At 30.3% G+C, this 16,722-nt stretch overlaps 1 protein-coding gene across 1 annotated transcript; it reads right to left on the reverse strand.

Annotated features, from left to right (window-relative positions):
* On the reverse strand, positions 4,285-8,047 carry LOC18599026 (3,9-dihydroxypterocarpan 6A-monooxygenase). The gene is made up of 2 exons (XM_018120988.1): positions 7,127-8,047; positions 4,285-5,081 (listed from the first exon to the last, which is right to left on the reverse strand). Exons 1-2 carry the CDS (start codon positions 8,045-8,047, stop codon positions 4,437-4,439), a joined length of 1,566 nt encoding a protein of 521 aa, XP_017976477.1. The 3' UTR covers positions 4,285-4,436.

A 16,722-nucleotide genomic window follows, 5' to 3' on the forward strand; every position in this document is an offset into this window, starting at 1 on the left:
AAATGAACTGAGTGAGCCAATTTACAGGCAAATAACTCTCTTATCTCGATAGAATTTAAAAGATAAAAATAAGACTTAGGGATTAGATGGATTAAATCCTAATCCAATCTAATTTACATCAAATCTAGATGTAAATAATATAAATGGATATTCACAAAAATATTCATAACAAGCATAATATCTAAAAAAAAGTCCTTAAATTATTCAAAAAAATTCAAAAAAAACTTTATACTTTTATTACATTTCATCAAGTCATTTTGCTTTTATTTTGAGTCAAATAAACCCTTCTACTTTTATTTTGAGTCAAATAAGTTTTTATAACTAATGATTGACTTAATAAAAAATGTCATTTGTCATTTTATGACACTAGTGGTTGATGTGACTTCTAACATATCATAATTAATAATATGTTATGTTGAAATATCATAATTGATGATGACGTAACATGTTAATTTAACATGATAATATAACCATGTGGCATTTTTCACCTTCATATTAATGTTATGTTAGTACCATGCCGATATAAAATGACAAATGGTATTTTGACTAATGATAATTTGACAATAATTAGTTTTAAGGGCTTATTTGACTCAAATAAAAATACAAGGACTTGATTGAACATAATAAAAGAATAAACATATATTTGAATTTTTTTCAATAATTTAAAAGTTTTTTTGAGTATTATGCTAAGAATAATTAACAATAGATAAAATTTCATTGATAATTAGCAAAGAAATTTAGTTGGAACTGCCTTATCGGCGAAATTTTTTGACCGTAATTATAGTCCTTTCTAATGAATTAATGTTAAAATAATAAAAAACTAGAAAAGTACCCTTTCTGCACAGTGGGTTTGCAATATTTTATAAACACTTAAATATTAAAAATTATGAATTAATGATAGGAATTGTAAAAGCTATTATTGATATAATCATGCTAATTAATATTTGATATATATACAATTTGTCAATAAATGCACAAAAACTATCATAATATGTACAAAAATTGTTCTGCATTCTCAATGAGTAAGATGTTGTCCTAAAAAAGAAAAGAAAATAATCCTGCTAATTAATATTCGAGATATCTACAAATAACATTTATTACAAAATGTAAAAAAATTGTTCCCATAAATCAAAGAGCAAGCTATTTTGAAAAATAGGATAAAAGTTCAACAAAATTACATGTACCATGGAATCATTTTTGTGAAGGAAACCTAAGCATGCTAGTCCTTGATCTAATACACCATCCACCATCAATATTACTTGTCTCTTGAACCAATAACACAGTGGCAATTAGAATAAAAACTATAAAGATTGGAAAAGCTATGTTGGTGGTGATCAAATAAATCTTAACAGAAAGCATGCCTCTTTTATTTTGTTCCTAATTAGATTATCTAGTAATTGTTGCTACTGAAGAGAGAAGCAATTACACAGTTAAAATAGTAAAGTAGATAAAGAAAACTAAAACCAAAATTTTTATGAAAAAAGAAAATTTGAAAAAAGGAACCTGGCCACAAAATCTTCTACACCAAAGTTTTGATACAATAGGTAATAGTAGTGTCAAAGTCCAACCATTCATAGCATTAGCTTTACCCTAGTGTCATAGAAAAGCTTGGTTCATTCTCAGTGTGAATTGTAGAGAGGCAATAACAATTTACTTGCACAATAGATAACCAATCATAAATGTAATCCAATAGGAAATCAGTAATTTTTTAGCCTTCATACTAATCCCAATGGCCATTAGTTTACTTTACACTCAAGGAAAGTTCATTTGTCATACTTTTGACAAGTAGATTGCCTCATATCTAGGAACTTTCAAATTCAAGAAAGTTTGACAACTATATAACTATTAGGTTAAATGGGCAGCTTTTGTTGTAAGTTTGCCAATGGAGATTAGAAATCCATTTGAGATTGGATACAAAATTTTAAAAGTTCTAGAAAGTGCACCTTTAAATTCCATTAGGATCCTTTGCAAGTTTTAGTCAAATTCAAACATAGAACCATATAAAATGTTTGACAAAATACCTACAAACATATAAGGTACATTCTATGGGAACTAAGAACCACATGAACTTTAGAAAATTTAAATCACATGTCAGTAGAGCTAAACTGTAAAAGTTTAGTAGTGTCTACATATATTTGTAAAAATAAATTTCTGAACATGACAACATATGCAATTAAGGTCTCAAAAGATTTTGTGAATCTAAATCAAATATCTATGAAGTGTGACTTTTACATATTATTTTTATTTGGTTTTAAAACAGGAAACATATTTAAGTCGAGCCTTCTGTAAAAGAAAAAAGCCAGCCTTCTAAAAAAAAAACAGTTTAAATATGAGAAGAACAGATGAGAGTCAAATATGAGTAGAACAAACAAACTATAAGAGAGTAATTCGAAAATTTGTTTATTTGTATATCAACCATGATGATGTAGTTGAAGCAAATTATAAGAAACACTATCTAGTTCCCTTTCACTTTCTCCAGTAATTATCAAGGAAGAAGAATCATAACAGTAAAAATTTTAAATCCCTTGTATGAGACATAGAAATATTGCTAATTTTTTTATTGGTCAGATGCTTTCTACGAACAATAAATTAGTGATTGTTTAAGGAATAATCTACAAAGTTTTAAGACAAAAACATGTCTCTCTTAGTTGAATGTGATGCTATAATTCGTCATTAAATCAGATGATTACCTTAAAAGGGCAATAATATGCAACCTTTCAATGATAAAATAGTCAGATGATGGTCCAAAAGAAAAAGATGGAAGACTCTGGAATTATTTATCCCTTTAGCTTTTGACAATGCTTGTACACTTATGTCTTACTATATAATTAATTCAAACACTAATGCATATTCCTTGCACCTAAAGCAACACTGAAACAAAATAAACAACATGGAAATCTCAAACATATCAAGAAAATCCAGGCAGAGCACTGAAGTTACAAACCATAAAAAAAAAAAGTCACAGTAACAAATCTCAAGGTCCAAATTGAATGATATCAATTGTTAGAGAGAAAGCCAAAGGATACATCATAGTTACTTCAAGTAATTGATATGCTCCTAGTTTTTAATACTTTTGCTTAACATTTCAGTTAAGTGCCAGCTAAGGAATTCTGCACTTTGTTTTTTCTACCATAAATTTAACCAACATTGAATGTTGAAAGACCCAAGAGCTATACAATCAAAAACACATTCAGGATTAACAAAGCTGATTTTATGACCAAAGCGATAAATCTGCATAACAATGAATGTAAACGAAATATTTAAGTTGAACAGCCTTAAAGTTGCAAAAATCATATAAGCACAATCCCTTATTGCACAAATAGACAATAATAAGAAGAAGAAGAAGTAAATCGAGGTCACCCTTTTGTTCACTCATCGAGTGCGTCTTCCAGCGTTAGAAGATAAAGAACACCAACCAAACTTGCAAAAATAAAAACTAAAAAAAAATCAGTAAAAGTCAATTTAAAAAAAAAGGAAAGAAAAAAGGAAGAAAATTGGTGTGAATGAGAGAGCGGGTTTCGGGTTTTCTAACAGAGCAAGAGCCTTTGAGTGAAGAGTCCTTGAATGTGAAAGAAGAGACAAAGAGAAAAGAAAGGAAGAGGAGAAAGTTTTAAATGGGAGAAACTTTTCCAGTTAGGATTTGGGTACCTACCTGCTAAAGCATGAGATGGTAAGCATGGCGAAAAGAACGATGTGAGGAAGAAAAGAGAAAAAGAATTGAAAAATCAAAAATACCCTTCAAACATGTTAAAATATATAGATGTCAAGTGTAGAAAGCATGTGCAGCTAGGATTCATTATAGTTTAGATTTAGATATTGTAGCTTATTCCAATGGAATTTTTTCATTAAAAAATTTTGACGGATTTTCAATAACAAGCAGTGGCATTGACTTTTTCAAAGATGGACTTTTCAACAGAATTTTTCATTAAAGTTATGTCGAAAAAAATCAATTCTGATGAAATTTTGATTTCTTTCTGACAAAATTTTTTATTGAAATAAACAGGAATTTTTGTAGTGAGAATGAAAACACTAAACTTGGCCACAAGTTAATGATTGATCAACATGAAAAGTAATTAAGCAACTTACAAATTCGGGAACAGTATTTTTTTTAAAACCGTGGATAAAGAAATGATTGATTAATTCATGAGATTGAATTAATTACAGATGTTGGAACATCACTCTTATCCATCTCAGATTTGCACTCATACTTAAGGATGAAAACGAAAATTCAGGTCCTATGGAAACAATTTTTTTTAAAATGATAAACAATCTATTTATTCTTCAGCACATGTGACGAACATGTATTGGATTATTATCGATTATTGTCTACAGAAGACTTATTTATTCAAAAAGTAGTAAGCATACATAACATGATTAATCTAAACCCTTATGGACTGTAGCTAGATTACTGGTCGCATGCTCAAACCCAAATGAATCTAGCCTTCTTCAATTGGATTAAATTGTGTGACAGGATAACACACCAAGGGGCTTGCCATTGCCAAAGTAGCGGCAAACCCCGATGCCTCTCTCATATCAACCATTTCTCCACCTGTGACTTTCCAATCAAAACACTGAACCAAGGCTCCAACCGTTGCATGTATGGTTGCCAAGGCAAGCGATGCTCCAGGACATACACGCCGCCCACTCCCAAATGGGAGGTAATCGAAGTTCTGTCCTTTCATTTCCATTAGCTCCTTGTTTGAGTTTAGATTGGTGTTGCCCATAAACCTGTCTGGAATGAATTCATCTGGACTATTCCATGAATTTGGGTCCCGCATGATGGAGTAAAGGTTGACAATGATCCGACTCTTAGACTTCAAATAAAAGCCGTCGATCTTGCAGTCTTCGTTGCTTTGTCTGAGGAGAGTAACTGACGGAGGATGTAGCCTTAGGGTTTCTTTCACAACAGCTTGTAAGTAAGGGAGATTTTGCACGTCTGATTCTTTGATCAATCTGTCAGGCCCCACCACTGAAGATATTTCCTGTCTCAGTTTCTTGAAAACTTGTGGATGGTTGATGAGCTCTCCCATGGCCCATTTCACTGCTATTGATGATGTTTCAGTTCCGGCCATAAACATGTCCTGTCAGATTCACAAATTTTAACTAATAATCTATTTCACCTGTCATTAGATAAATTTTTGTGGCTGCTATAATTAATTTTGATTTTGCAAAAGATTTTCCAAAATTAAGTATATTTGATTTTTAAGCACTGGAAAAGCTTGACGTAGTCTGGGGGGTGGATTTCAAATAATATATAATTAGTAGATATGTGTTAAGACTTACTTTCTTGAATATCTTTATTCTACCAATATTTATAAAGAATTTAAGAGTAACTGTTGGTATATACTTTTGAGCCAATTGGATTGGTCAATGAATATATATTGTTATTTAATACATACTTAATTGCATAACTATATATGATAAAGATTTTCCTTCATATTAGTGCAATAATAAAGAGTTATTAAGTACTAATTAGATGAAGCTCATGAAACATAAAGGCCTAGCTAGAGAATTTTAAAGTTATTATAATTATAAGATCACTATGCATTAAAGTCATATTCCTAAAATTGTTCTTAGTCATTGTATTGTCAAGACAGGGTATTGATAATGCTTAAAAATTGGTACATGTTAATCTTCCTTACTTGAAAAGTAAGCAATCGATCTCATAGATTGAAGTATATGAGATACTTGAGAATAACATGTGGGTGCTTATTAAAGAACAAGTTCACTGAATATGACCTACTATGAGAACTTCATTTGGTATTTCACTTAAGTTTTTATAGAATATATTCTCATGTGATAGTTGTACAACTAGTCCTTAGACTTGAGACACCAGGTCAACTTGTATGAAGAATGACATACTTTGATTTCACCCCTACGGGTATAGAAGCCACCAAATGCCTAAACAAGGTGTTTTTGGATATGTCATGAAACATACGAAGGTGAATGAGTGGTCAAGAGAAGATTTATCACCCCAAGTGATATGAGGGGATGTATCTCACTTGTTCTCAATTCTTGATTAACTTGTACAAAGTCTTTGGCCAAAGCATGATGAATTTGAGGAAAATTAGTTTCCTAAATTCATAAAGTTAGTCATAAATTATGAAAACTAATATGGAATGTTATAGCAGACATTGAGCCATGCTCAATGACATATCCAAGATATTTGATGAAAGGATCGTATTGCACTAAAAGACTTATCACTGAAGGGCTTTGTCAAATTTTTTAAATTGATTATCTACCATTTGGGTGGTCATAATGTATTGCTAGATGCCGTTCACGATCTATAAATATAAATTAATTATCAAATTGATATTTAATTAAGATTTATATTTATTGCTAACATGTTAAAAGCCGAATATGTCACACACATTAAGTGACATGATTGGGATTAAATAAGGATAATTAATTAAGTTGGACTTAATTGAAAAATATCAAAATAAAGTGAGAAATTAATTAAGTTCACAGAGACTTAATTAAATTAAAATACAATTGTTGTATTTAGGGTTATAACTTAGTTTGGCTATATAAATATATTATGTTAGCAAACTAAAACTTGAAGCCTCCAACCACTTCTTGGCTGTTTCTTAAATAAGAAAAAAAAAGTTTTCTTTGTCTGACAAAAATAAGATTCGACAAGAATTTTTGGTCTTTTTATTTTAGAAACAGAACTTGCTAGAAAAATAAAAATCCAACCTTTGAGAAGGTCTTATTCGATCACTGTGTGGATTACTATTAGAGGTCAAACACTTGGGTGGCTGAAGATTTGACAAATCCTAAAGGTGAAGAAGCAAAGACTTTGAATTTAATTGACTCTTGATTACGATATTTAGAATAAGATATGTAACTCTTAAACTTATGAATGTTCATAATTAATTTGAAAGTTACATGAAAAACACAAATATTGATCTTGTAAGATTCGGTTGTTTTTTTGATTAAATACTAGTTTATTTTTTCGTTGCGTTATAATTTTAATTTATTAATTATTTTCGTATTTGAGCATGAAATCGAATCCCAACAGTAACAATAAAAGAAAAATTAAGAAAAATATCCACTAGGGAAAAGCCAAAAAAAGAAAGCAGGATTAACATGGTTCAAGCCTGACTTTCAAGGAATTATTACTTACCAGGAAGAAGGCCTTGATGTCCTTTCGGGTCAACTTGACTTCAGCACTTGGGTCGTTGCAAGTCTCCATAAGGATATCCATTAAATCCTTCCCTTTTCTACCAGTAGTATTCTCTTCATGTTTCTTCATGATGTCCTCAACCAATCTATCAAACTTCTCAAGTGCCTTTTTGAGCTTTTTTCCATAGCCAAGCAGGTCAAATTTTCCCAGGGGGCCTAATATGTCCCCTGCACTTAATTTTCCTCCAACCACAGCTAACTCTTCAATCAACTTCTTAATCTTCTCTGCTTCGTCAGCATTCTCCCAGGGTCTTGTGCTCATCGCCATTCTACAAATTACATTGTTCATCATGGACATTAGTGGCACGCCCAGATCGCAAAACTCTCTTCCTTCAGATACCTTGATAAGATATTCCAAGAGTTTCGCCATCTCTTGCTCCCGAATATGGACAAATTGATTAAGCGTCGAGTTAGAGAGAAGTCTGGTCATGCACAGCTTCTTCAAAAACTGCCAATACGTGCCATATGGTGCAAGGATAAAATCAGATCCATGATATATATTGTATTCAGGGGAACCGAATTCTGGACGGTAGACGAAATTAAGCTCCTGGGTTTTCAAGATTTCTTTGGCAAAATTGGCGTTGGAGACCAGGACACATGTTGCTGCTCCCATTTGAAGCTGCAAGAGTGGGCCATAACGAGTGGCTAGGCTATGCAGTTTCTTTGGAAAACTACTGGAGCTTAGCAGCAGGTGATGGAGGTGGCCAATGATGGGTAGACCTGGTGGGCTCGGAAGGTGTCGAGCCCGGGCGCGTCCATAACTGGACAACTTCTTTGAAAGGAACTGAAGGAGATAGGTGCAAATGAACGAAACTAAGAGCAAGGAGCCATAGTAAAGAAGTCCATCTTTAGTAGTGGCCATGGCTTGCCTTATCAAGTTCTAAGAGATGTGGATTATATCTATGTTCGGAGGCTCTATGAGCTACACTTTATTTAATTATTTGGTCTAAAGACTAAAAATGCATCATTTCGTTTTCTTGTACGTCTAAAGTAAATAATTTCTTTGGCCAACATTGAAATAGCTGGCCTCAATAAGGGCATTACCAACATTAACGTAATAAGATAATTACAGTATGTGTGGTTGGTGGAATGGTTATCACTTTATTTGGGTGGAAGGCAAGGAATAGAGTAAAAACATTAATAGATAAAAATATTCTTTATTAATTTCAAGAATTACCGTATTATACAAAATATATTTTATTCATTTTTTTACAATTTCTTTCTCTCTACCCAACTACCTCTGTCCTTCTCTCACTAATTTAAAATAAATTTAAACTTTAAAAATAAAAAAATTAAAATAAATCTAAAATAAAAAGGTTTAAGTTTTAATTATACATTATAAAAAATTAATATTTTAAAATTAAAAATTAAATTAAAATTTTAATTATAAATTTTTTATATTTTAATATTTGAAAAATAAAAAATCAAAATAATAATAAAATTAATATTTTAATTTAAAAAGTAAATATTATAATAAATGGTATTTTTATTATATATCACTTATTATTTAATTATTTCTAAAACTATTCCTGTCAACTAAATATTATAATAATTCATAATAATAATTCTTATCTTATTCTATTTTAATGAACCAAACTACATTATTATTATTTATTTTTTATTTTATTCTTATGAAATGATTATTCCATTCTCACTCTATTCTTTTGTGCGAACGAAACACACTCTTAATGTATTGGAATGGCCAATAAAAGAATTAACAACGGATTGAAAAGGGAAACTGTAACGAATATCTTACTACTAAATGCACTGAATGCTGCCGTCACTATTTGAGAAAAACATCCTTTACTTTAGACATTTATACGGGTTAATATGTCAAACTTTGAAACATAGGATGTTAATGAAGTGGAATTCTTTGCACAACCCTCTCAAGTCTTTGATTTGAACGTAACCAAACATGTATACGGGTTAATATGTCAAACTTTTAAACATAGAATGTCAATGAGGTGGAATTCTTTGCACAACCCTCTCAACTCCTTGATTTCAACATAATTAAACTTACCCATATATTTTATTATTTAGAAGACAAATATTTTTTATAGAACTCCTTGGAGTTTTAAATTTTATAAATTAATTAAGGTTGATACATGACCCATTATGATATATTTATTGAAAATTAATATTTTATTTTAATTATTAAATAAATATATAGCCATCATTTATGTCACGACCCGGAACTCCCATCGAGCCAGTGACAACTGCCGCGACGTCCCGATAAGCACTCATTACCCCGAATGCCGATCGAAACCCCGCAAGACTTAGCATCAACTTCCGCATCTCCCCGGTGAGGGACAGTTATTAAATTTCACATTTCAAAAAAAATCATAAGTCATTTCCAAATCAAAACAATAAAATATTACTTTCTGGCTCACAGGGGCATTTTCGTCATTTTTCTTCGAAAATACCAAAACTCGTCAAAAACATGGTGTAAAAGCTAAATATATTCATACATACTTTGAATCAAATAACTGAATAATAAAATTACTTTTTCAGTGACACGTGGGCCCTCAACTGACTAAGAAGATGTAGGGCTATGAACCCTTACTTCCTATGATGCAACTCCGAGATTAATTCTCGTCTTAATCAACTATCAACAAACTGTCCTGAGCCTGAAAAATGGATAGGAAGAGGGGTGAGATTAAATAATCTCAGTGAGTAAACAATTACCATCAAAAGCATCTAAAGCCGAGTAGATGGAGACAATATAAAAACGTTATATCTCAATAATGTTCATAACACAAAATTCGTTTCAATCTATACCAAATAATTTCTTTTCATCAAAATTTCCCCGACTTATGAATTTTTTTAAACTTGGCCCCTGCCAATATCATTCTCGCGGGTACCTTCGTCAAGGTATCCCACTGAGACCGCCAAGGCTGTTCAATGACCCATACCCATAAACATGTTTTCACATCTGACACACAGCCGTTCCTTGGCGTTGGCTGAGTCTCACTCTCACGTGGTGGCCCGAACGTGAGGTGCACTCAAATCATACCTCAGGAGATACTTCACCCAACATCTCCCCCCGGAGGTAAGTATATAATTGAGTTACCGTGCCCCTCTCATAGGCAGTCCACGGAAACCCCCACCACTGCAGTGACCGTTTAATATACCACCAGACCCATAAAAATTCCAGTAGCATAATATGGCGAATAAAATGTAATCCAGTCTACCAAGACCAATCCAAAACTGTTCATATATTTCATGCCAACCTCAAAAATTTAGCCATCATGCTACCATAGTGTCATAAGCCACAATTTCAATAACATATAAAATCATAAATTTCAACACAGTCTCCATATACTCAATTTTCCCAAAACAATATTTGATTTCAAAACCAGTATAAATCTCATTTTTATTAAAAAACATTTTAATTGGAAAACATAATATTTTATAATTTAAACTCACCATTCAATAAAAGCATCAAACAAGTATAATTACTCTAGATATTTAAGACGATAAATTGTCCACTCACAGTTTTAGGAGTCGATGTACTCCTAATCCCAGTCTTCAAGCACAATTTTGGTACTTTTACCAGTGTAATTTGCTCACCACCTATCCACAATGTACAATACATAATTCACCACATCAATGCTTGACCATTATAAAATCAATTCAGGCTCGGTATATATGCATGATATGACATGCAACTTATCCGACTACCGCTTAAATGCGGTGCTGACCTAATTCGGCCTATTACCCGATTAAATTACTAACGCGTCCAATTTAATCTCAAATTAATTTTTTTCAGTTTCTATACCTCAATTGCACCCAAATTGACTTAATGTCCCTCAGTGTGGTGCAAATTATCAGTCCCGATAGCAAATTACGAAAATACCCCTAATGGGTAAAAATTCATATTTTTGCTCCGAAAATTCCCATTATTTTTCTAGACTCATAATTCATCATTATTCATCATAATTCCTCAAATAAACATCAAGATCATCAGCCAATATTCCCCTAGAAAATTCAGCCAATAATGGTAATGGAGGAAAATAAATTCTTTTCTTGTTGTTTTGTTCCTAAATATGCTAAACTAACTTAAAACACTAACATAACTTAAAATCAAATTAATCTAACAAGTTTCTCTCTCCTAACCCATTTTTCCAGAATTGAATTCATCCTCAAATCACATGATTCAACCATGGAAAATGATGGGAAATGCATGGGAAAGGTAAAGCACAAGTCAAAATCAAGAAATTTTACCTTTTGTCACTTGTTTCCTTGAATTTTCACCAATTTTTCCTTGAATTTCTCCCCCTAGGTTTTTGTTTTTCTTTTCCCCTTTGTTTTCTTGCTATGGCCGGCCATAATGAAGAGAAAATGGTGGTGTGGGCTGATTTTTATAGTTAAATAATATAATAATCTAAACTTGCCACATGTCACTACATTATTGGTCCATTTTTTAAATTCTTATCTTTCAAGCTTTAAATCTCCACCACACATTATTCCTTAAAATATCCATAACTTAGATAAAATTCTCAAACTTATCCAAAGTCTTGGTGAAGTAATTTTTGATATTTACACTTTTGCCCCCGTAAAAATCAAAAATTACATTTTTGCCCCAAAAACTGAAAAATTGCCCATAGACATATTTTTTATCCCTTATACTCATATCATTCCCCAATTTGTCAAATGTGATCTAAATTCTCTCAAAATCTCAAATTTTGTCCGCAGATGGAAAAATTACAATTTTACCCCTATATAGTGAAAATTTCAATTTGACTCCGAATTGATCCTCGAACTCCTAATTACCATTTTGAGTCATCCCTGAACTGTGAAACTCTTAATTTCACCTTAAAATTCCTATTTGAACTAGTTCGAGGCTTAATCGACTTAATGAATACCATTAGGGCAATATCGTCTTTTAACGATTCTTCGAACTTCCTAAATATACAAACATTCTATTGAGCATGTGAATGACATTATAATTATTTTACAAAGCAGGGTTTGACAATTTAACTGCTCGTTTGTCTTGTATAAGGTCAGTCATTGGGTAAAGCCACCCAAGCTATGACTTTAGGCACAAATTTGAGGAGAATCTATAATTTTATAATAATTATAATATAATTAATTATATTAAAAATATATAAAAATTAAGATAATTGATAAAATATTTACTTATTCTCTTATGCCTAATAAATATCTATTTTCTCTAACTTCCATATCGTATTAATTCTTAATTATTTATCTCATTTTCCATTAAAAATATGTAAAAGTCAAACATAATTAATAAAACTCTCACTTTCCTCATTATGTGGCTAATAAATCTCAATTGCTTATCATTGCTCAATTCTTAAAATGCTATTAACTTTCAACTATTTCTCCTATTTAAAAGGTTTCTTTCTTTTTTTTGAAAATCATAGAGAAGATGGATTTGCATCTGCTATGATTTTTTTAAAAAATTGCATTTAAAATAAATATAGAACTTAAATTTCGTGATACACGTATCATTCATAAAAAAAATTAATTTGATGAAAATGTTGAAAATGAAATAACAAGATCTCTTGAAAAATCAATTAGACTTGATTACTTCTTATATATATTAAATCAAGCAATTTTTTCACTCCAAAGTAGATTTGAATAATTACTAATATTCTGCTTAGATCAAGTTCGTTGTTTGACTTAGTTAAGTTTTTCTCCAAGGCTAATGTCACTTACAATTATATATGTTTATGCTTCATTACCTTTCAACACAGGTTAAAAAAGATTGGATCTATATCCACTGAATCTTACCGCTACTTTAGTTTTATTCAACTAAGCTTCGACTAATTATATACTAATATATACTTATTGTAGTGATGTTAGGTTGATGAGAGAGATAGGAACCTTTTATGTAGCCCACCTACTGAACCCTAAATAAAAGAAGATTTAATAAATAAAAGCAAGGTATAATGTTTAAAAAAGTAATCAAATTATTTAAAAATTTTTTATTTTTTATTTTGTTCAATTAAACGTTTATACTTTATTTTTTTAAAAAAATTCTTATACTTTAATTTTAGATCAAATATCTTTATAATTAATTGTTGACTAATCGCCATTAGTTAAAAAGCTACTTGTTATTATACCCACATGACATTGACATGAAGAGTGAAAGACACCACACGGTCATAACATCATATCACATTATCATTCATTATGACATGTCAACATGCTATGTCACCATTTTGTTATATCTAATGATAAGTGACATTTTGACTAATAACAATAAGTTTACTATTAATTATAAAGACTTATTTGGTTCAAAATAAAAGTATAAAAACTTGATTGAATACACTAAAAGAAAAAGAACTTATTGTTATGAATATTTTTTTGAATATTCATTTATGTTATGTATATCAAGATTTGGATGTAGATTAAACTGGATTAAGATTAGAATTTAATCCATCCATTTAATCTTTTATTGTTATATTCATCTTGTAAATTCTATCTAAGGGGTTATTAGCTTATAAATAGGCACCTCATTTCATTTGTAAATACACACTTCAATAAGATCTTCTTTCTCCCTCTAAATACTTTCTTACATAGTTATTTTATTTCTTCTCTTTCTTTAATTGTTCTTTCAAGTTATCTTTAGTTGTCCTTTCAATTTCATAACATGTTATGCGCACGATTCTCTAATCTCTCAACTTTTGGTATTATTTTGTTTTCATAATCTTCAAGCTTCAAAATGATTTCAATGATTGGGTTTTGATTTCTAGTTTTAGCAAATCGGGTAAGTATTGGTATTATTTTGTGTTCATCATCTCCAAGTTTTAAAATGATTTTAATGGTTGGTCTTTAAATTTTGGTTGTAGCAAATTAGGTAAGTGACTTGATATCTCTTTGGTGTTTTCATTCCCTATAAATCAACCTTAATATGAATTTTACTATCATATGTTATATATTATATTTTGTTCCTTGATTGGAAAGTGAATTTGCTATTATATAGCTACTAATGAAAATCATGAATCTGTCCATTCCCTAAAGTGAATGCAACATTATTTAACAATCATGGTCATGGACATGAAAGAGGTTGTCATAATAATTTACATTAATCACTACTCTAACTCTAAGAATAACTTTACTTACTAAAAGGTGGATGGATAAGTTTGCCCACTAAAAGGTGGATGTATAACTTTACCCACTAGAAAATGGATGTATGCTTTTAACCCACCATAAGTGAGTGAATAGCAAAGAGATATAAGAAAAAGACAAAAATCTACATAATAAAAAAATATAGAAAATATCTTGTCATCGATGTGGTATGAAAGTCTATTGGTCATGTGCTTGTTGTATGTCTTGAATTTTATCAAGCATCACTGAAAGCTAACCATGGCTAAGTTGATATAACACATCAAGATGTTGTTGAAATTCTTGCCCACCCTAAAAAGGGAATTGATCATATGATTAGAAATGGAAATATCCATTGTTAATTTTCTTGTCCATCTTGAAGGAGAAATTAATCTTTTGATTGGTAATGGAAATGTCCAAAAATGAAATTTCTTAATAATTTGTTGGTATATTTTAGTATAACTCTATTATAAAGATGCTTTTGTATGTTTACATTATATTTAAATGATAAGTTCTTATTATGTGTTTTAATTAGTAAATTATATGTTTAATGTTCTCTTATGTTAACTTGTAAGTTTCTTATTATGTATCTTATCTTATTGAAGAAAAACATTCATATTCATCTTGTTGGGTCCAATTTCAATAATTCAAATATATGTTTAGTAGACATTGCTACAATGCACAATATATTTAAAGATAAGAAATTTTTTTTCCACTTGACAATGGAAGAAACCAATGTTAATACAATATCTGGTAATACAAGATTAATTGAAGGCTCTGAAAAAGCTAATATTTTACTACCTTAAGGAACAAAGTTTATAATAGATGATGCATTATTTTCAACGTCTCAAAGAAATTTATTAAGTTTTAATGATTTTCGTTTGAATGGATATCATATTGAGACAATGAATTGTCGTAACGTGCTGGTCCGAAAACCTGACCTCTAGGCATGGAGAAAACTAGGTTTGGGAGTTGCCACCAATCTTTTGTCCTAGGTGTGATTGGTCACCTATTGACTTGATTCTAATCAACAAGATCCTGAATTAATTTTAGATCCGTCGAAAGAACGTTAAACTGGTCTATGATTTTTTAGAGTTGGATTCGAGAGTACAGTTACACATGGGGAAGGATTAGCACACCTGTGACGCCCGTTCCGTGAGTGCGACCTGGAGGTATCTCTTCACCTAGGAAATTTTTTGAAGAAAACTCACTTTCACAAGATCCTTCGAAAACTCCCATCATTGGGGCTTATACTCGTGTATATAAAACATCTACATGCCATGACATTTAACGATGCAATAATGATGTGTGATGTGCCTACGAAGTTTAATATTTGTTTCTTATCTTAAAAAAATTCTATTTTTCTTTGCGTGCATATATATGTCATGAATAAATATTTTGTATTTACTTATAGTTCTTATATAACCATTTTATTTCAATATGCATTTTTGCTATGTGAATATTTATTTATTTTACTATATAAACTTCCCCAAAAATCATATTTTTTTAACCCAATATTTTTATTCCATAATTATTTTTATTTGTGTATATATGTTTTTACATAAATTTATGTATATATTTTTTATGATTATATATATATATAATTTGCCTTTATATTTTAGCCATACTCATTATTATGTTGAGTTTACTAATTTTTTGAATTTTGATTTTATTAATTATTTATCATCATGAATTTCATTATTTTATATAATCCTATATTCTTTTAGAAAACCTCATAGCTATATTTTTATTCATCTCATTTTTTACATTTGTTATTATTTATATTTATTGTTATCATTATTTCCTTATTTCTTTTGTTTTGATATTTTGACAAGTTAATAATTAGGTATATGTAATTTTCATTTATTTAGGCTTAGAAAAATCAAAATTTAAAATTAAGACCCTTCCATCGTACTAGTGGAGTTTTAATTTAAATCTCGAGTCTAGGAAAAGTTCATTCGGAATTGCGACTTCCTGCGTTCTAAATGAACATCCCATCATTGGTGCAACTTATATATTATCCCCGTGATTAATATTGAAGTGCTTTGAGATCCAATTTACATACTTTCCTAACTATTAATGTTCATACTAAATGTACATTTTATTATTACAATTATTATTTTCCTTACCTCACCATTTTTAACACTTGACAACAAATATCTACTTTTTCCCTTATTTTATTTTCTTATTTTGTACTAATCATTTATTTATTCCTATATCATGTTTTTGTACCTTAGCTAAATCTATTACTATAACTATATTTTATCTAGACATTTATGTCAGGACCCGGAACTCCCATCGAGCCCGTGAACAACCGTCGCGAAGCCTCGATAGACATTCTTCCCCCGAACGCCTTTCGAGACCTCGCAAGGCTTTTGTACCAGTTTTTTCATTCCTCTCTCTTTTTTCTTTCCTTTTTTTTAATATAAAAATAAATAAAAATTATTAATTAAATTATTATTTTAA

The sequence above is a fragment of the Theobroma cacao genome, chromosome 5 (assembly GCF_000208745.1).
Source record: "Theobroma cacao cultivar B97-61/B2 chromosome 5, Criollo_cocoa_genome_V2, whole genome shotgun sequence".
Taxonomy (NCBI): Eukaryota; Viridiplantae; Streptophyta; class Magnoliopsida; order Malvales; family Malvaceae; genus Theobroma; species Theobroma cacao.

Coding starts and splice junctions, on each gene's coding strand:
- LOC18599026 (XM_018120988.1), bottom strand. CDS start 8,047: ATGGCCACTACTAAAGATGGACTTCTTTACTATGGCTCCTTGCTCTTA. Junction 5,082..7,126: donor ACATCAAGGCCTTCTTCCTG/GTAAGTAATAAT, acceptor TGAATCTGACAG/GACATGTTTATGGCCGGAAC.